The 20,864-nt window shown below is 60.2% G+C and overlaps 1 protein-coding gene across 1 annotated transcript; it reads left to right on the forward strand.

Annotated features, from left to right (window-relative positions):
• Positions 1–517: 517 nt before the first annotated feature.
• Positions 518–20,863, forward strand: HSPA12B (heat shock protein family A (Hsp70) member 12B). The gene is made up of 13 exons (XM_066548845.1): positions 518–585; positions 3,517–3,574; positions 6,950–7,050; positions 10,297–10,421; positions 11,083–11,269; positions 11,558–11,662; positions 11,950–12,066; positions 13,600–13,771; positions 15,709–15,795; positions 16,125–16,229; positions 17,322–17,580; positions 17,755–17,858; positions 18,510–20,863. Exons 2-13 carry the CDS (start codon positions 3,532–3,534, stop codon positions 19,148–19,150), a joined length of 2,046 nt encoding a protein of 681 aa, XP_066404942.1. The 5' UTR covers positions 518–585; positions 3,517–3,531; the 3' UTR covers positions 19,151–20,863.
• Position 20,864: the final 1 nt, after the last annotated feature.

Here is a 20,864-nt window from a genome sequence, read left to right on the forward strand (position 1 = left end):
TCCCACTCCTGGGACCTCCCGGCTCTGCTTCCCGGATCCAGGATCCCCCTTTGGGAACGGGAACGACCGCGGGGAGGAGAATCCCGGGATAACCCCGAGCTCTGGAGCCGGGATGGGGCTGGATGTGGGGACAGAGCCGATGTCACCTGGGACACGCGCGCGGTGACAAACCCGGCAGAGCGATTTACAAAATTCAGGGGGACACCGGGGGGCTCTGGGGGTGGCGCGTCCTCTTTGGGATCCTTGTCCCCCCTCGGTGGCCGTGGCCGGGCGGGGAGCGGAGGTTCCGCTGCCGGCGGGACTGGAGCTGGCCCTGCCTCCTCCTCCTCCTCCTCCTCCTCCCGCCGCTCCCGCTCCCACATCTGCAGCTGGAATTGCAATTTGAGGCGCTGCCTGGGCCGGGACAGGGAGTGGGAGGAAGCCGGAGCGCGGGGGGCTGCGCGGGGCCCCGGCGGGGACAGAGCCGCGGGGACAGAGCCGCGGGCAGGACGGGGACAGAGCCGCGGGGACAGAGCCACCAGCCCGGGGGACACGGCCCGGGTGACAAGGAGGGGGGGTCCCCAACCTGTGTCCCCCCCCACAGCGGTGAGTGGCCAGCGGGGGTGGCGGAAACCGGCGTGGGGACATGGGGGACAGCCCTGTCCCCTGGCCGAGGTGAAGGTGGCACCGGCCCTGGGGTCGCTGCCCGGTTTGGGGACACCGTGGGGTGCCAGGACACCGCGGCCTCTTCCCAGTGGGAATGGGGGGGCGTGGGCACGGGGGGGAGCGGGGATGGACGCTCGGACACTGTCCCCGTGTGTCCTGTCCGGGGGGACACCGCTGTGACCACTGGGGACACCGCAGGGACCATTGGGGACACCGCTGGGACCATCGGGGACACCACAGGGACAGCACCACAAAGTGCCAGCACCGTGCAGGGGACACCCCTGGGTGGCTCCCGTGTCCCAGCCATGGCCGAGGGGACAGGGAAGGGCTCCAGGGCACCCCAACAGCTCCTCGGGAGGGTTTGGGGTGTCCCCAGCCCCACAGCCATGCTCGGCCCTGGCACTGCGGGGATGTGGGGACAAACAGCTCCTTCTGTCCCAGCACATCTGGATTGGAGCCCCACAGCTGCCCTGAGCCTCCCAGGTGTCCCTCGGGGTCACCCCGAGTTTGTGGGGTAACCCCGAGTTTGTGGGGTCATCCCGAGTTGTGGGGTCATCCCGAGTTTATGGGGACACCCCAGTTGTGGGGACACCCCGAGTTTATGGGGTCACCCTGAGTTTGTGGGGTCATCCCCAGTTTGTGGGACACACCAAGTTTTGGGGTCACCCCGAGTTTTGGGGACACCCCGAGTTTATGGGATCACCCCGATTTTATGGGGTCACCCCGAGTTTGTGGGGTCACCATGCCCAGCCAAGCCGGTGTCCCCACGCCGCTCTCGGCCGCGGTGCCGCTCCTGGCTGCTCCACCCTGATCCCGTCCCAAACTTTGTTTCCTTTCCCCGTTTCCGTGAGCCCCCGCAGAGGCGGAAATGGTGGAAAATCCTCAAAATCGCTGCTGCGGCCGGAGGGAGCCCGGGAGGCACCGGGATCTGCCCCGGGAGGGACCCCCGGGGTCGGGGCCTTTGTCCCGCGTCCCCTGGGTGACAACAGCGCGGTCGCTGGGGGACACCCGGGGGCTTGGGGCCACCCACCCTCCTGGCCTGGGAGGGGAATGGCACTTTGGGGACAAAGGGGGCTGCTGCCACCCCCTGCCACCCTGGACAAGGAGGATTTTGGGAATGGCACCTTGGGGACAAAGGGGGCTGCTGCCACCCCCTGCCACCCTGGACAAGGAGGATTTTGGGAATGGCACCTTGGGGACAAAGGGGGCTGCTGCCACCCCCTGCCACCCTGGACAAGGAGGATTTTGGGAATGGCACCTTGGGGACAAAGGGGGCTGCTGCCACCCCCTGCCACCCTGGACAAGGAGGATTTTGGGAATGGCACCTTGGGGACAAAGGGGGCTGCTGCCACCCTGGACAAGGAGGATTTTGGCCATATAGAGCCTGAGGGTCAGCACAGACCCCACAGTGACCCCCTGGACCCCCCGTGGCCATGGAGGGACAGGGGACAAAGCCACGGAGCCACCAAGGGCTGGCGTGTCCCTCTCGGGGAGCTCAGGCCGCGGGGTTGGGGACATTGGGGACATCCTTGCTCATCCAAACCCACAACCTGAGCCCCAGGAAGCTGGGAAAGGGCACAAATCCCAGAGATGGGGGGTGATTTCCTGCAGGAAAACCTCCTGGAAAGCCCCATTTTGGTGGAAAAGCCCCATTTTGGTGGAAAAGCCCCATTTTGGTGGATTTTGACAGAAAACCCCCTGGACCACCCCCAGGACACCCCCGTGTGACACCCCAGGGCCACCAGCATGGCCTTCCCTGCCCACAGCTCCGGGGTGGCCTGGGCTGGATCCCCATTCCAGCAAAAGCCTCCCCACCCGAGGGGACTTCTTGGGAAGAGGGGAGGCTGTGGGGATTTTTTGGGAAGAGGGGAGGCCGTTGGGGCATTGGTGATTTTTGGGAAGAGGGGAGGCTGTCGGGCCGTGGGGATTTTTTGGGAAGAGGGGAGGCCGTTGGGGCACTGGTGATTTTTGGGAAGAGGGGAGGCCATGGGAACATTGGTGATTTTTGGGAAGAGGGGAGGCTGTGGGAATTTTTTGGGAAGAGGGGAGGCCACGGGGACATTGGTGATTTTTGGGAAGAGGGGCGGCTGTGGGTATTTTTTGGGAAGAGGGGAGGTTGTGGGGCCATGGGGATTTTTTGGGAAAAGGGGAGGCCGTGGGTATTTTTTGGGAAGAAGGGGAGGCTGTGGGGGTTTTTTGGGAAGAGGGGAGGCTGTGGGGCCGGCAGCTCGTGGGTGGGTTTGGCCGGTGGTGAGGCCTCTCCCGATGAGCTCAGCCCTGTCCTGAAGCTCTGGATTTGTGGGATGAGAGCGGCCGGTGCGGGACGGGGGGCTCGGGGCTGGTGGGAGGCTGTGGCCTCGGGAAGGCAGCCAGGAGCTGGGGTGTTATCCCTGGAAGGGGATTTGGAGCTGGTCCAGGCTGGGTTGCAATCCCTGGGAAGAGCCCAGGATCCCTTTGGACACCGTGATTCCAACAGAAAATAAATTGGGATTTTTCCTAAACGAGCCCTCCCCCAAAAAAGGGGGTTTGGTTGAGGATAAAAATGTTCAGGAACAGCGATTTCCACCCTGCACATCTGTATCCTGCACATCTGTCTGACCTGCTCGGTGACAGGAACTCAGGTCCCTGTCCCCACAGTGGCTGTGACAGCTGGGGACACCCTGGATGGTGACAATCGCGTGTGCCCCAAACTGGGACAGCCACACCCCATTGTGAGCTGAGGTTTGGGGTCCCCTCCTGCCAACCCTACAGATCCCAGCCTCGTGCCTGGTGTGGCTTTTGGGGGACACTGAGGGGACACTGAGGGGACACTGAGGCCACCCCACGCCACCGAGGGGACACGGGGATGGATTTTGTCCCTTCCTTTTCCAGGCGGGCAGCGAGGCCATGGCGATGCTCCTGGAGCCTGGGATGCAGAGCCTGCGGATGGGTAAGGATGTCCCCAGGGGGTGGCACTGGCTGAGGTGTCCCCTGACCCCACCAGACAATCACTCCGTGTCCGTGCCCCTGGCTGTCCCCCCTCTGTCCCCTCCACGGCTCCCACGCTGGGGGAACCAGAACCAGCTGTGGGAGGAAACCCGATCCCACCATCCCAAACCTGATCCCACCATCCTGAACCCGATCCCACCATCCCAAACCTGATCCCACCATCCCAAACCTGATCCCACCATCCCAAACCTGATCTCGCCATCCCGAACCCGATCCCACCATCCCAAACCCGATCCCACCATCCCAAACCCGATCCCACCATCCCAAACCCGATCCCACCATCCCAAACCTGATCCCACCATCCTGAACCCGATCCCACCATCCCAAACCTGATCCCACCATCCCAAACCTGATCCCACCATCCCAAACCTGATCTCGCCATCCCGAACCCGATCCCACCATCCCAAACCTGATCCCACCATCCCAAACCCGATCCCACCATCCCAAACCTGATCCCACCATCCCAAACCTGATCCCACCATCCAAAGTCTAAGCCCTCCATCCCAAACCTGATCTCGCCATCCCAAATCCAATCCTGCCATCCTAAACCTGAGCCCGCCATCCCAAACCTGCTCCCGCCACCCCAGACCCGATCTTGCCATCCCAAAGCTCATCCCTCCATCCCAAACTTGGTCCCGCCATCCCAAACCTGCTCCCACCATCCCAAACCCAATCCTGCCATTCCAAACCCCATCCTGCCATCCCAAACCTGAGCCCTCCATCCCAAACCCAGTCCTGCCATCCCAAACCTGCTCCTTCCATCTCAAACCTCGTTCCACCATCCCAAACCAAATCCCACCATCCCAAACCTGTTCCTGCCATCCCAAACCTGTTCCTGCCATCCCAAACCTGTTCCCAGCATCCCAAACCTCATCCCTCCATCCCAAACTTGGTCCTGCCATCCCAAACCTGATCCCACCATCCCAAACCTCATCCTGCCATCCCAAACCCAATCCCACCATCCCAAACCTGCTCCTGCCATCCCAAACCTGCTCCTGCCATCCCAAACCTGATCCCTCCATCCCAAATCCAGGAATGCAGAGGCCATGGCAGGAATTTTCCCCCCCTCCCCGACCCTTCTCCTCAGGAATGAGGTTTCGTGTCCGAGGCTCTCCAGAGCCCCCGGGGTGTCACCGTCCCCCCCGGCTCTGTCACACGCAGAGGCGGCGCAGGGACCGTTCCCATTTGTCTGGGATCAAATATTTATGGGACAGACACGGATACAGGGAAAGGCACTTAGGGAGCGGGTGTAGGGGACAGCAGACGTGTCACCAGCACAGCTCCGGGGAGGGGACACGGCAATCGCTGTCCCCAACTCTGTGATGTTGGGGACATCTTGTCTTCCCTAGACATAAAGTCAGGATCAAACCAATCCCAATCCCAATCCCAATCCCGCGGCGGCTGCTCTTGGGGGATCTCAGAGCATTCCTTGGGGCTCCTGAGCTTCCCAAGGGGGTCCCAGTGGCTGTCCCAGGGCAAACTGGTGGCACTGGGAGCCAGGGTGGGTTTGTCCAGACACGAGTGAAGGTGAGAAGGAGTTCTGTTCTTCCCGGAGGATCCTCTGCTGTTCCCAAATCTCTCCAACCACGGAACCTCTGCTGTTCCCAAATCTCTCCAACCACGGAGCCTCTGCTGTTCCCAAATCTCTCCAACCACGGAGCCTCTGCTGTTCCCAAATCTCTCCAACCACGGAGCCTCCTCTGTTCCCAAATCTCTCCAGAGCTTGGCTGGGGGTGGGCGCTGCTCATCCCCGCTCCCACGGCCCCGATCCCGGCAGGATCCCGGCAGGATCGGCAATCCCACAGCGCAGGTTTTAGGGCCAGCAGTCCCTTCACCTCACCAGTGTCACCGCCCGGACCCCACACCCCATTCCCCGCACTTTACCCCATCCCAATCCCTTGGGAAAGCCGCTCCGTCAGCTCCCCCAGCCCCTTCCAGCTGGGGCCGCTCCAGCGGCTCTGTCGTGGGCGGTGATTAATTAATGCCGGCTGCTAATTGGAGCCAGGTGCCCGGGGCAGCGCGGGCGGGACAGCCCCGTGTCCCCGGTGTGGGGCGGGGACTCTGGGGCTCAGCCCATCCCGGTTTTGGGATCATCGGGGGTCCCCAGGGCTGGAATTCTGCTGCTGGAAGGGAGAGGGACGGGTGGTGGCTTCAGGAGGAGGAAGAGGAGGAGGGAAAATTTGCTTTACCCATGGTCCCCACCCCCAGATTTTGGGATTAGCACGGGCCCACGGAGCTTCCAGGGTGTCCAGGAAACCAGGGTGTTCTGGAGTGTGGCCGAGGGTCTGAGCTGGACCCGCCCTCCCTCGCTGGTTCTCCATGGATTTGAAACACAGACAGTTCCTTTCTTTCTTTCCAAGTTTTCCCCCATTCCTACTGAATCCAAACCTTCCAGCTGCTGGCCTGGAGCAGCTTCCCCTGGAAGTGTCCCCTTGCACACATCCCTGGAATTGTCCAAGCCCGTGTTGGATCCGCCTGGGATAATGGAAGGTGTCCCTGCCCATAGATGGGGGTGGCACTGGGTGGGATTTATGGACCTTCCCAATTTCAACCATCCCACAATTCCATGATTTTGTGAACTCCACATCTGGAGACCCCACAGTGACTCTGTCCCCTGCACCCCCACATCCACTCCAGGTCTCCATCAGGATGTCTTGGGTGGTCTCTCCCTGGGGAAGGGTCTTTGGGAAGGCCTGGGATCCCTTCCCAAGTGGATCCATCTCCATCGGGATGTCCTGGGTGGTCTCTCCTTGGAGAAGGATTTGGGAAGGGCTGGGATCCCTTCCCACCTGGATCTGCCTCCATCAGGATGTCCCAGGTGGTCTCTCCTTGTGGAAGGGTCTTTGGGAAGGGCTGGGATCCCTTCCCACCTGGATCTGTCTTCATCAGATGTCCTGGGTGGTCTCTCCTTGGGAAGGGCTGGGATCTCTTCCCACCTGGATCTGTCTCTGCTGGGATGTCCTGGGTGGTCTCTCCTTGAGGGAAGGATTTGGGAAGGCCTGGGATCCCTTCCCACTCGTATCTGTCTCCATCAGGATGTCCCAGGTGTCCTTGAGGAATGGTCTTTGGGAAGGGTGGGAATCCCTTATCACCTGTATCCATCTCCATTGGGATGTCCTGAGTAGTCTCTCCTTGGGAAGGGCTGGGATCCCTTCCCACCTGCATCCATCTCCATTGGGACGTCCTGAGTGGTCTCTCCTTGGGAAGGGCTGGGATCCCTTCCCACCTGGATCCATCTCCATGGGGATGTCCCGGGTGGTCTCTCCTTGGGGAAGGGTCTTTGGGGTCCCCCAGACTCTCCCGTCTGTGTCCCCAGGTGCCAACGGTGAGCGGTGCCCGACGCCGTCCCCGCCCGGCTCCCCGGGGACACCCCACGACAGCTGCAGCATCGCCCCGCTGACGCCCTCCCAGTCACCGGTGAGTGCGGCACCAGTATGGCCAGTGTGGGCTCCCAGTAAGGCTGATGCGGGGTCTCAGTATGGCCAGTGTGGGCTCCCAGTAAGGCTGATGCGGGGTCCCAGTATGGCCAGTGTGGGCTCCCAGTAAGGCTGATGCGGGGTCTCAGTATGGCCAGTGTGGGCTCCCAGTAAGGCTGATGCGGGGTCTCAGTATGGCCAGTGTGGGCTCCCAGTAAGGCTGATGCGGGGTCCCAGTATGGCCAGTGTGGGCTCCCAGTAAGGCTGATGCGGGGTCCCAGTATGGCCAGTGTGGGCTCCCAGTAAGGCTGATGCGGGGTCCCAGTATGGCCATTATGGGGTCCCCAATAAGACCATTATGGCGTTCCCAGTAAGGTCATTGCAGTGTCCCAGTAAGGCAGTTTTGGGGTCCCATAAGGCCATTATGGGGTTCCCAGTAAGGCAGATTTGGGGTCCCAGTAAGGCCATTATGGGGTTCCCAGTAAGGTCATTGCAGGGTCCCAGTAAGGCAGATTTGGGGTCCCAGTATGGCCATTATGGGGTTCCCATTATGGCCAGTGTGTTGTTCCCAGTAAGGCAGTTTTGGGGTCCCTGTAAGGCCATTATGGGGTTCCCAGTAAGACCAGTGCGTGGTCCCAGTAAGGCCTCTATGGGGTTCCCAGTAAGGCAGTTTTGGGGTCCCAGTAAGGCCACTATAGGGTTCCCAGTAAGGCCAGTGTGTGGTCCCAGCCAGGCCATTATGGGGTTCCCAGTAAGGTTGGTATGAAGTTGCAGTAAGGCTTTTGTGGGACCAGTAAGGCCATTGTGGGGCTCCCAGTAAGGCAGATTTGGGGTCCCAGTAAGGCCACAGTGGGGTTCCCAATAAAACCATTACGGGGTTCCCAGTAAGGCAGTTTTGGGGTCCCAGTAAGACCATTATGGGGTTCCCAGTAAGGCAGTTTTGGGGTCCCAGTAAGACCATTATGGGGTTCCCAGTAAGGCAGTTTTGGGGTCCCAGTAAGACCATTATGGGGTTCCCAGTAAGGCAGTTTTGGGGTCCCAGTAAGACCATTATGGGGTTCCCAGTAAGGCAGTTTTGGGGTCGCCGTAAGCCCATTGGGGTCTGTCCCCCTGTCCTTTCCCCCTCTGGTCCTTCCCCAGTTCCTGCTCCCCCTCCCCTCCCAGTCCAGCCTCCATCCCCCCCAGTCCCACAGGATGGGTCAGTCTGTCCCCAGGACCTCTATCCATGGAATTTTCAGCATGGAGGGGTTTTCCAGCTCTGGAATGACCCACCAGGAAAAATTTAACCCCACAAAACTCCTGCCCTCCTCCGGGGCCGCCGGGTGTGGGAGGCCGCGTTCCAGAGCCGGTTCCTCCCTGGACTTCTTTGTCCCTGCACATTCCTGCACCGGCCGCCTCTTCCCTGCTGATCCCGGCATTTTTCTCGGCCAGCTCGTGTCCTCACTTATCAAATCTAGGGACATTTCGAGTTAACGAGGCTTTCAGCTTCCCGTGGTGACATGGGGACAGGGCCTTGTCACATCCTTACAGCTTCTTCAGCACAGGGACAGCCCTGGAAGGAGGGGACACGGAGTGGGGACAGGAAAAGTGAGGGAGCAGCAGTGGGAACATCCCAACTACCTGGGCCAGGGGGATTTTCAGCTGGGTGACCCTTGGGGACACCTAGGATGATGTCACCTAGTCCAAGATGGGGAGCAGGGAAAGGTTGGAGCTCAGTGACCCTTGGGACGATGTCCTTTGGCGTGAGATTGGTCACAGGGAAGGGTTTTGGTTGGGTGACCCTTGGGGACACCTGGGATGATGTCACTTAGTCCAAGATGGGGAGCAGGGAAGGGTTTTGGTTGGGTGGCACTTGGGGACACCTGGGATGATGTCACCTCATCCCAGATGGGAAACAGGAAAGGGTTTGGGTTCAGTGACCCTTGGGGACACCTGGGACAATGTCCCTTGGAGTGAGATTGGTCACAGGAAAGGATTTTGGTTGGGTGACGCTTGGGGACACCTGGGACAAGGTGAGATTGGGCACGGGGAAGGTTTTCAGCTGGGTGACCCTTGGGGACACATGTCCCTTGGCATGACATTGGTCACAGGGAAGGGTTTTGACTGAATGATCCTTGGGGACACCTGGGATGATGTCCTTGGCATGAGATTGGTCACAGGGAAGGGTTCTGACTGAATGATCCTTGGGGACACCTAGGACAATGTCCCTTGGTGTGAGATTGGTCACAGGGAAGGGTTTTGGTTAGGTGACACTTGGGGACACCTGGGATGATGTCACCCAGTCCAAGATGGGGAGCAGGGAAGGGTTTGGGTTCAGTGACCCTTGGGGGACACCTGGGACAATGTCCCTTGGCGTGACACTGGATACAGGGAGCAATTTGGGTTTAGTGACCCATGGGGACACCTGGGACAAGGTTCCTTGGAGTGAGACCAGACACAGGGAAGGTTTTTGGGAATCTTGGCTCCAATTTCAGGGTCCAAGTGAGGGAGGCTCAGCACAATAAAAACAGGAGCCCCCAACCACCCTGGCTGCTCCCATGGGCATCCATCCCTCTCCAGGGCTGCCCAAATCCCTGTGTCCCATGGGAACTGCCTTTGGGAACGACCACAGGCACCCCATGAAATATGGGAGATGCTTTTCCCAATGAGTGAAGATGTATAAGAAGAAGAATCATCCATCAGGGAATCACCAATCTTGGTGAAAACCCAGAAAAAATCCTGAAAATCCCAGGAAAAATCCTGGGAAATTGAATGAGTTCCTGGGGTCTTTACCACTTTTCTGGGATCCCCCAGTCCAAATTGAGTGCTTGATCTCATTCCTTGCCTTCCTTGCCTCCCGTGGAATATGGGAGATGCTTTTCCCAATCAGTAAAGATGTAAAAGAAGAAGAATCATCCATCAGGGAATCACCAATCTGGGTGAAAATCCAGGAAAAATCCTGAAAATCCAGGAAAAATGAACCAGTTCCTGAGGTCTTTACCACTTTTCTGGAATCCCCCAGTCCCAACTGAGTGCTTGATCCCATTCCTTGCCTTCCTTGCCTCCCGTGGAATGTGGGAGACGCTTTTCCCAATGAGTGAACATGTATAAGAAGAAGAAGAACCCATCAGGAAATAACCAAACTGGGTGAAAATCCAGGAAAAATCCTGAAAACCCTGGGCCAAGGAAGCTGTTCCTGGTGTCTTTATGGCTTTTCTGGAATCCCCCAGTCCCAACTGAGCGCTCGATCCCGTTCCTTGCCTTCCAGCGGAGCGAGGCGCGTTCCCAGCAGGCGCCGTCCTTCTCCGTGGTGGTGGCCATCGACTTCGGCACCACCTCCAGCGGTTACGCCTTCAGCTTCACCAGCGACCCCGAGGCCATCCACATGATGAGGTGAGCACCCGCCAGGGGCCCCGGAGCTGGGAAAGGACTTTGATGGCCCCAGAATGGTCAGAGGTTGGGTTGGTGGGAGATGGTTCCTGGCAGCAGCGGGCGGAAGGTGTGGGGTGAGGATACTCCAAGGGATGGAGCCCCTCTGCTCTGGAGCCAGGCTGGGAGAGCTGGGAATGTTCCCCTGGAGAAGAGAAAATTCCAGGGAATCCTCAGAGTCCCTGAAGGGGCTCCAGGAGAGCTGGAGAGGGGCTGGGGACAAGGCCTGCAGGGACAGGAGCCAGGGAATGGCTCCCACTGGGAAAGGGGAGATTGGGCTGGGATCTTGGCAAGGAATTCCTGCCTGGGCTGGAATTCCCAGATTTGCTGGGACTGCCCCTGGATCCCTGGCAGTGCCCAAGGCCAGGTTGGACCCTGGGGCTGGGATCCACCTGGGACAGTGGGAGGTGTCCCTGCCATGGAAGTAGGTGGCACTCAGTGGTCTTCAAGGTCCCTCCCAATGCAAACCAGTCTGGAATTCCATGAAATTCCTTGGAGGATGGAGCGGGACCACCCCTCCTCCTTTGTCCCCCTTTAAGTTCCTTCAGACCACGCCCACAGAAACAAATTAAACCTGGCAGGACCCATTCCCTGGAAGTTCACCTGCTCCGGCTCCTCTTTGCAGGAAGTGGGAAGGGGGGGACCCGGGCGTGGCCAACCAGAAGACCCCCACCAGCCTCCTGCTGACGCCGGAGGGGACATTCCACAGCTTCGGCTACACCGCCCGCGATTACTACCATGACCTGGACCCCGTGGAGGCCCGCGAGTGGTTCTACTTCGAGAAGTTTAAGATGAAGATCCACAGCACCAGCGTGAGTCCCTGCTCCCATCCTGATGTTCCCGGTGTTCCCAGGGGGATCCTCCTTCCCAGGGCTGGGCTGGGAGTTGAAATGTTGGGAAAAAACCCCATTTTAGCCCATTTTCGGGGGGTGACTTTGAGGTTCTCCCATCCGAGCTGCTCCAGGGTGGGTGGATGTGGCTGCACGAAGCTTTGGGTGCCTGAGCTCCAGCTGGGGCAGAGAAGGATGAACAAATTCCCAAGGCTTGGTGATGGATCCACCTCCCAGCCCCTGGTGTGATCCATTTGCTGTTCCTGGCAGGATCTGACCATGAAAACCGAGCTGGAAGCTGTCAACGGGAAGAAGATGCCGGCGCTGGAGGTGTTCGCCCACGCGCTGCGCTTCTTCAAGCAGCACGCAGTGCAGGTGGGGCCACCTCCATCCCTCCTCCTCCTTCCCAAAGGGAATCCTCTCTGTCCTCTCTGAGCGTTCCATGAGAGGGTGGGGAGGCCCTGGAATGGAATTCCCAGATTGGCTGTGGCTTCCCTCTCCCTGGAAGTGTCCAAGGTTGGACATTAGGGCTTGGAGTGACCTGGGATAGTGGGAGGTGTCCCTGGGTGGGACTGGATGGGGTTTAAGGTCCCTCCCCACCCAAACCATTCCATGAGTCACCGGGAGCCCCCAGGTGTCACCTCCTGCTTGTCCCCTGGCAGGAGCTGAAGGACCAGTGCCCATCCCTGCCCGAGAGCGACGCCATCCGCTGGGTGCTCACCGTGCCGGCCATCTGGAAGCAGCCGGCCAAGCAGTTCATGCGGGAAGCGGCCTACAAGGTGGGGGGACTCCAGAGGGTGACCATGAGGTGACCCTCACAGGGGTTGGGGTGCCCAGGGTATCCCCTTCTTCCCTCTGAATTCCCACTGTCAGAGGATAGCGTTAGGTGGAATATTGGGAGGGAATTCCTGGCTAGGAGGGTGGGGAGGGGCTGGGATGCAATTCCCAGATTTCCTGTGGCTGCCCCTGGGTCCCTGGAAGCGTCCAAGGCCAGGTTGGATAGATTTGGATCCACTTGGGACAGTGGGAGGTGTCCCTGCCCATGACCGGGGGTGAAATGGGATGGGATTTAAGGTCCTTCCAATCCAAACCAGCCAAGAGTTGTTGGTTTGGGTTGGAAGTTGGAAGTTGTTGTGTGAGTGGGTGGATAATTTGCCAGGTAGGTGGTTAAGTGGATGGTTGGATGGCTGGTTGAATGGTTCGGTGGTTGGGTGGTTGGTTTGGTGCTCGGGTCATCGGTTGAGCAGTTGTCTGATTGAGTGGTTGGTCGATGTGTTGGTTGAGCAGTTGGTTGGTTGGTTGAATGGGTGGGTCATTGGTTGGGAGGTTGGTTGGGTGGCTGCTTGAGCAGTTTGGCCATTGGTTGGGTGATTGGTTTGGTGGCTGGGCCATTGGTTGAGCTGTTGGTTGGTCGGTTGAGTGCTTGGTTTGGTGTTCAGGACATTGGTTGGTTCACTGGTTGACTGGGTCATTTCAGGGCGTTGGTTGGTTCATTGGTTGACTGGGTCACTGGTTGAGCAGTTGGATGATTGAGCAGGTGGTTGGTTGGGTGGTCAGGTTATTGGTTGGGTGTGGGTCAATGGTCAGGTGGTCAGGTCAGTGGTCGGGCAGTTGGTTGTGTGGCTGGGTCAGGGGCTGGGTGGTTGGTTGGGTGGTTGGTTTGATGATCGGTTCTTTGGTTGGTTGGTTGGTTGGTTGGTTGGTTGGTTGGTTGGTTGGTTGGTTGGTTGGTTTGATGGTCAACTCATTGGTTGGGTGGTTGGTTTGGTGGTCAAGTCATTGGTTGGCTGGTTGGTTGGGTGGTTAGTTGGGTGGTGAGGTCATTGGTTGGTTGTGTGGTTGGTTGCATGGCTGGTTTGGTGGTGAGGTCCTTGGTTTGTTGGATGGTTGGTTTGGTGACTGGTTTGCTGGTGAGGTCGTTGGTTTTGTGCTTGGTTAGATGGTTAGTTGCGTGGTGAGGTCATTGGTTTATTGGGTGGTTGTGTGGTTGGATGGTTGGTTTGGTGGTGAGGTTGTCGGTTGGTTGTGTGGTTGGTTGGGTTGTTGGTTGGGTCGTTAGTTGGAAAGTTGGGTGGATTTATGGCAGGTTGAGTGGTCGGGTGGTCAACTCCATGCTCGGATCGATGGCTGAGTTGTTGGGTCGCAGGTTGGGCGGTTGATTGGTCCATTGAGTTTTTGGGTGAATGTTCAGATATTGGCGAGTATTGGGTCCTCCCACATCCCACAATTCCAGACCCGTGTGAGCACCAAGGGGATGGGGACACACCCGGGAACCCTCCCTGTCCCCTCCCTGTCACCACGTGTCCCCGCAGGCCGGGCTGGTGTCCCCGGAGACGCCGGAGCAGCTGCTGATCGCGCTGGAGCCCGAGGCCGCCTCCATTTACTGCCGGAAGCTGCGGCTGCACCAACTGATCGAGCTGAGCTGCCGCCCCCCGGCCAACGGCGCCGAGACCCCACACCCCATCGACTCCAGCTTCCGGCAGGGTGAGCGGCACAGGGAGTGGGGTCGGGATAGGGCTGGGGCTGGAGGAGCAGGGAATGGGGTCAGGATAGGGCTGGAGGAGCAGGGAATGGGGTTGGGATAGGGCAGGGGCTGGAGGAGCAGGGAATGGGGTCAGGATAGGGCTGGAGGAGCAGGGAATGGGGTTGGGATAGGGCTGGAGGAGCAGAGAATGGTATCATGGGATAGGGCAGGGGCTGGAGGAGCAGGGAATGGGGTCAGGATAGGGCTGGAGGAGCAGGGAATGGGGTTGGGGTAGGGCTGGAGGAGCAGGGAATGGGGTCGGGATAGGGCACGGGCTGGAGGAGCAGGGAATGGGGTCGGGGTAGGGCAGGGGCTGGAGGAGCAGGGAATGGGGTCAGGATAGGGCAGGGGCTGGAGGAGCAGGGAATGGGGTCGGGATAGGGCTGGAGGAGCAGGGAATGGGGTCAGGATATGGCTGGAGGAGCAGGGAATGGTATCATGGGATAGGGCAGGGGCTGGAGGAGCAGGGAATGGGGTTGGGATAGGGCAGGGGCTGGAGGAGCAGGGAATGGGGTCGGGATAGGGCCAGGGAATGGGGTCGGGATAGGGTCGGGGCTGGAGGAGCAGGGATTGGGATCCAGCCCTGCGTGCCAGGTCTGGAGGGTCCATCAGCTGCCATGGTTGGAGAAGTCCCTGGAAACCCCATTCCCAGAGAGTCCCCATCCCCAGAGACCCCTCCCCCCATTGCCAGAGACCCCCTGTCCCCAGAGATCCCCCCCCCCATCGCCAGAAATCCCATTCCCAGAGAGCCCCCCCCCCATTGCCAGAAATCCCATTCCCAGAGAGCCCCGTTCCCACAGACCCTCCCATTCCCAGAGATTTCCCATCCTCACACCCCCATTCCCAGAGACCCCTCATTCCTAGAGACCTCCCATCACCAGAGACCCCATTCCCAGAGACCCCATCCCCAGAGACCCTCTGTCCCTAGAAGCCCCATTCCCAGAGACCTCATTCCCAGAAACCCCATTTCCAGACCCCCCCCCCCCCCCCATTCCCAGAGACCCCCATTCCCCCCTCCCCAAATCCAGGGCATTTTTTCCTGCTTTCCCATAAGCCTCCAAGCTGTGTCCCCCCTCTGGCCCTCTTGGCCACCACCCCGTGTCCCTGGGCCACCTCCAGGGACTGTCCCCCCATGGATGGGATCCTGGGCTTTGCTGGGACAGCCCCAGTTTGCCCAGCTGGGACCAAGCCTCAGAACTGGGATGTGCTGGTGGTGATCCCACATGGAGATTTGGGCTCCCATGGGGGATTTATGGGATGGCTCGAGTTGATCCCAAGGATGAGGAATTATCCCCGTGCCAAAAATATCCCAGGACAACCCCACCTTTCCCAACTCATCCCAGCCCTTCCGGGTGCCTTTGATGTCCCTGGGATAGGGGGGGGGAGCAGAGGAAACCCCACCCGGTCGGGGCCGGAGGTGGCATCGCCCAGGGTGGGCACGGGGTGATCCCACGGGATCTGCCGGGATCCTTTGGGATGGCAGCAGGGAAAGCTGGATCAACCCGTCCGTGGTGGAGCTGGGGCACACTGGGGTTCTGGCTGGAGGGGAGCGGCCACCAGTGCTCCCAGTATGACCCCACAGCGGGAATGGGGGGGATCCCATGGAAATGGGGGGGATCCCATGGAAATGGGGGGGATCCCACGGATATGGGGGGGATGCCATGGATATGGGGTGGATCCCATGGAAGTGGGGTGGATCCCACGGATATGGGGTGGATCCCATGGATATGGGGGTGGATTCCATGGAAGTGGGGTGGATCCCATGGATATGGGGGGGATGCCATGGAAATGGGGTGGATCCCATGGAAGTGGGGGGGATCCCATGGATATGGGGGGGGATCCCATGGAAGTGGGGGGGATCCTGACCCCACTGCCGACCCCCGGCTCTGTCCCCCAGCCCGGGAGCAGCTCCGGCGATCCCGGCACAGCCGCACCTTCCTGGTGGAGTCGGGAGTGGGCGAGCTCTGGTCGGAGATGCAGGCAGGTACGACGGGGGGACACGGGTGGGGAGATTCCCAGATCCTAGGGTCCCCCCGATGTCCCCTCCGTGACAGAGCCACCCTCAAGCACCCAAGGGTGCTCCTGCCATGGGGGTGACACGGTTGGGGTCTGTCCCTTGACCGCACAGAAGGGGCGGGGTCTCCCTGCCACCATCCCATCCCTTCCGTCTCTCCGCCCGCCCCGATTCCCATAATTTTGGTCAAAGTTTCCTTTTCCCCGGTAAAACGCAGCCCTGTGTCCCCGCGGGTGGGTGTGGCAGGGGTCACTCAGGACGGCCACCCTGTCGCTGTCGCCCCCCCCCCCCCCCCGCAGGTGACAGGTACATCGTGGCCGATTGTGGCGGGGGGACGGTGGATCTGACCGTGCACCAGATCGAGAAGCCGCAGGGGACGCTGAAGGAGCTCTACAAAGCCTCGGGTGGGATGAGGATCCTTATTCAGACTTTTTAACCCCGTTCCGGGATCCTCCCGGGACCACAAACCCCGGCTCTGACCCCAAACCTGGGTTGGGACCCCAAACTCGGGCTGGGACCCCAAACTTGGGCTGGGACCCTAAACCCGGGCTGTGACTCCAAACCCGGGCTGGGATCCCAAACCTCAGGAAAGGGTCGTGGGTGGGGCTGTGGCGCCACCTGGTGGCGACAGGGGGAAGTGCAGGGGGACCCGGGTTGGGGACAGAGGGAAGGGGACACAGACTGGGGGGACAAGGAGGGACAGGGGTGGGTTAGGGGGACAAGGTGGGGCAGGGAGGATGGGGAGGATGGGTGAGGGGGGACAGAGGGACAAGGGGCTGGGGTAGAGGGGACAGGGGTATGTGGGGGACATGGGGACATCGATGCCACAAGGATATCGGGATGGGGCTGGTGGGGACATGGTGGTAGGGGTGCCACGGGGATGTGTGGGGACCTCGGGATATGGGGAAGTGGGACATGGAGATGTCGGTGACACGGGGACATGGGGATGGGGGACATGGGGGACGTGGGGGAGTCAAGGATGTGGGGATGAAGGACATGGGGACGTGGTGATGGGGGACATGAGGACATCAGGATGACACGGGGACCTGGGGATGGGGGACGTGGGGATGTGGGTGCCACAGGTACAGGGGATGGTGGACATGGGGACCACAGGGACATGGGGATGGGGGACATGGGGACGGGGGACATGGGGGACATGGAGGAGACAAGGACACGGGGATGAAGGACATGGGGACATGGGAATGTGGGGGATGTGGGGATATGGTGTTGGGGGGACATGGGGACATGTGGGATATGGAGGACATGGGGACATGGAAGATATGGGGGACACGGTGATGGGGGATATAGGAGACACAGGGACATGGGGACGGCAGACATGGGGACCACAGGGACGTTGTGATGGGGACACGGGGACATGGGAATGTAGGGGACATAGGGACATGGAGATGTGGGAGAATGCAGTGATGGGGGACACGGCTGCCATGGGGACACAGCAACCACGGGGCCACCTCCTGACCCCCCACCCTGTCCCTCAGGAGGTCCCTATGGGGCCGTGGGCGTGGACCTGGCCTTCGAGAAGCTTCTGTGCCACATCTTCGGGGACGATTTCATCGCCACCTTCAAGGCCAAGCGTCCGGCGGCCTGGGTGGACCTGACCATCGCCTTCGAGGCGCGGAAGCGCGCGGCCGCCCCGAGCCGCTCCAGCCCCCTCAACATCTCCCTGCCCTTCTCCTTCATCGACTTCTACCGCAAACACCGCGGCCACAACGTGGAGACCGCGCTCCGCAAGAGCAAGTGAGGGGTGGCGCGGGTTGGGGACATCTCGGGAGCCTGGGGACACGGTGGGAGTGACGCTGGGGAGGGAGAGGGCAAGAGAGGGGGAAAGGCGGGATAGGGTGGGAGGGAAGAGGACAGGGAAGGACCAGGCGGGAGTGCCTGGTCACCCCCGGGTCCCCTGTGTGTCCCCAGCGTCAACCTGGTGAAGTGGTCGTCCCAAGGGATGCTGCGGATGTCCCCCGAGGCCATGAATGAGCTGTTCCAGCCAACCATCACCCACATCATCCAGCACATCGGTGGGGCCCGGGGACACGCCCATCCCTGGGGAACCCCTGTCCCTGTGCCACCCCCTGTCCCTGGGGTCACTCCCCATCCCTGGGACCTGCCCTGTTATTGGGAACCCCCCGTTCCTGGGATCATTCCCATGCCATTCCTGGGAGCCCCTTCATCCCTGGAATCATTCCTGTCCCTGGGACCATCCCTGTCCCTATGAGTCCCCCATCCTTGGGACCCATCCCATGCCTGAGACATCCCCCCCATCCCTGGGACAATCCTACACCCTGGGATCCCCTTTGTCCCTGGGACCCTGCTCCTGTCCCTGGGACCCCCCTCCCTTCATCCCTGGCTCCTTCCCTATCTCTGGGATCACCCCTGTCCCTGGAACCCACTCCATCCCTGGAACCCACCTTGTCCCTGGGATCCCCCATTCCTGGAACCCACCTCTGGGTCACTGGAATCCCCCACTGTCCCTGGAAACCTTTTATCCCCAAAACTCCTCCTGTCCCTGGAACCCCCATTGTCCCTGGAACCCTCCCTGTCCCTCGGTCCCATTCCATCCCTGGAACTTCCCCCATTCCTGGACTCCCCTCATCCCTGTCCCCCCCAATCACCCCCACCCCTTCCCCACCATCCCAACCCCAAACCTCCCCTTTTATCCCCTGCTCCAGACGCCCTCCTGAAGAAACCCGAGGTCCACGGCATCAAATTCCTGTTCCTGGTGGGCGGCTTCGCCGAGTCGGCCATGCTGCAGCGGGCGGTGCAGGCCGCCTTCGGCCACTGCTGCCGGGTCATCGTCCCGCAGGACGTGGGGCTGACCATCCTCAAGGGGGCCGTGCTCTTCGGCCTGGACCCCGGCGTGGTGCGGGTGCGCCGCTCCCCGCTCACCTACGGCGTGGGCGTCCTCAACAAGTTCGTGGAGGGCAAGCACCCGCGGGAGAAGCTGCTGGTCAAGGAGGGCAAGAACTGGTGCACCGACATCTTCGAGAAGTTCGTCACCGTGGACCAGTCGGTGGCGCTGGGAGAGGTGGTCCAGCGGAGTTACTGCCCGGCCCGGCCTGGTCAGCGCCGGACCATCATCAACATCTACTGCTGCGAGAGCGATGACGTGGTGTACATCACCGACCCCGGCGTCAGGAAGTGCGGCACCATCAGCCTGGAGCTGGGGGACGCGGGGGACGCGGGCGCGGCGCGGGGCCGGCGCGAGATCCGCACCAGCATGCAGTTCGGGGACACCGAGATCAAGGTGACAGCGCTGGACACGCGCACGGCGCGCAGTGTGAGGGCCACCATCGACTTCCTGTCCAACTGAGGGGCCCTGGGATGTGCCACCATCGACTTTGTGTCCAATTGAGGGGACCCTGGGATGTGCCACCATTGACTTCCTGTCCAACTGAGGGGCCCTGGGATGCGCCACCATCGACTTTGTGTCCAATTGAGGGGACCCTGGGATGTGCCACCATTGACTTCCTGTCCAACTGAGGGGCCCTGGGATGCGCCACCATCGACTTTGTGTCCAATTGAGGGGACCCTGGGATGTGCCACCGTCGACTTCCTGTCCCACTGAGGGACCCTGGGATGTGCCACCATCGACTTCCAGTCCAACTGGGACTACCCAGCATGTGCCACCATCAACTTCCTGTCCAATTGAGGGGACCCTGGGATGTGCCACCATTGTCTTCCTGTGCAACTGAGACTATCCAGGATGTGCCACCATTGACTTCCCATCCAGTTGAGGGGCCGCTGTGATGTGCCACCATCAACTTCCTGTCCAACTGAGAGGACCCTGGGATGTGCCACCATTGACTTCCTGTTCAACTGGGACTACCCAGGACATGCCAGCATTGACTTCCTGTCCAACTGAGACCTTTCTGGAGACTCCACCATTGAATTAATCTCCAACTGAGACCCCCTGTCATTATGAGGACACCCCCAGGACCCGCCACCATCAGCTTCCTGTCCAACTGAGGGGCCCTGGCATTGTGGGGACACCCCTGGAATCTGCCACCATTGACTTCCTGTCCATCTGAGACCCTCCTGGAGGTGCCACCAGGGACTTCATCTCCACCTGAGGGACCCTTTGATTGTGGGGATACCCCTGGGAGATGCCACCATTGACTTCCTGTCCAACTGACATTGGGACCACCACTGTGGGGACCACTGGGAGATGCCACCACTGACTTCATCTTCAACTGAGGCCATCCTGGGATCTGCCACCACTGAATCCTGTCCAACTGAGAGTCCCTGTCATTGTGAGGACACCCCAGGAGCTCCTACCATCAACTTCCTGTCCAACTGAGGGGCCTTGGGAAATGCCACCATCAACTTCATCTCCAACTGAGACTTCACCAACATCATGGGGACTTCTAGGACCTGCCACCATTAACTTCTTGTCCAACTGAGACCTTCCTGGAGATGCCACCATGGACTTCCTGTCCAACTGAGGGGCCTTGGGAGATGCCACCATCAACTTCATCTCCAGCTGAGACCCCGCCAACATCATGAGGACCTCTGGGACCTTCCACCATGGACATCTTGTCCAACTGAGACCTTCCTGGAGATGCCACCATGGACATCTTGTCCAACTGAGACCTTCCTGGAGATGCCACCATGGACTTCCTGTCCAACTGAGACCTTCCTGGAGATGCCACCACTGATTTCCACCCCAGCTGAGACCCCCTGTCACTGTGGGGACCATGCCAGGACGTGGCACCATCGATTCCCTCCCAGACTGAGACCCTCCATTATCCTGGGGACCCCAATCCCTGTCTCCCACCCTCTCCCAGCCCCCTTTAACTGGAATTGGCCTCATGACCCCTCCATATCCCCCATCCAGGACTGTTTGGGATTGTCCACCCGGGGGTGTCCCCTGTCCTCTCTGGGCAGGGTCATGGAGGGGATTTGGGCTCCCAGCCCATTCCCAGTGGGATTTTCCTCCTTCCCAAGGTGGGATTTTGTACTTTAACCCCTCCCCCAGGCATGTAAAATATCTTTATATTTATATACATATATATATATATATATAT

The sequence above is a fragment of the Molothrus aeneus genome, chromosome 4, assembly GCF_037042795.1.
Source record: "Molothrus aeneus isolate 106 chromosome 4, BPBGC_Maene_1.0, whole genome shotgun sequence".
Classification (NCBI taxonomy): Eukaryota; Metazoa; Chordata; class Aves; order Passeriformes; family Icteridae; genus Molothrus; species Molothrus aeneus.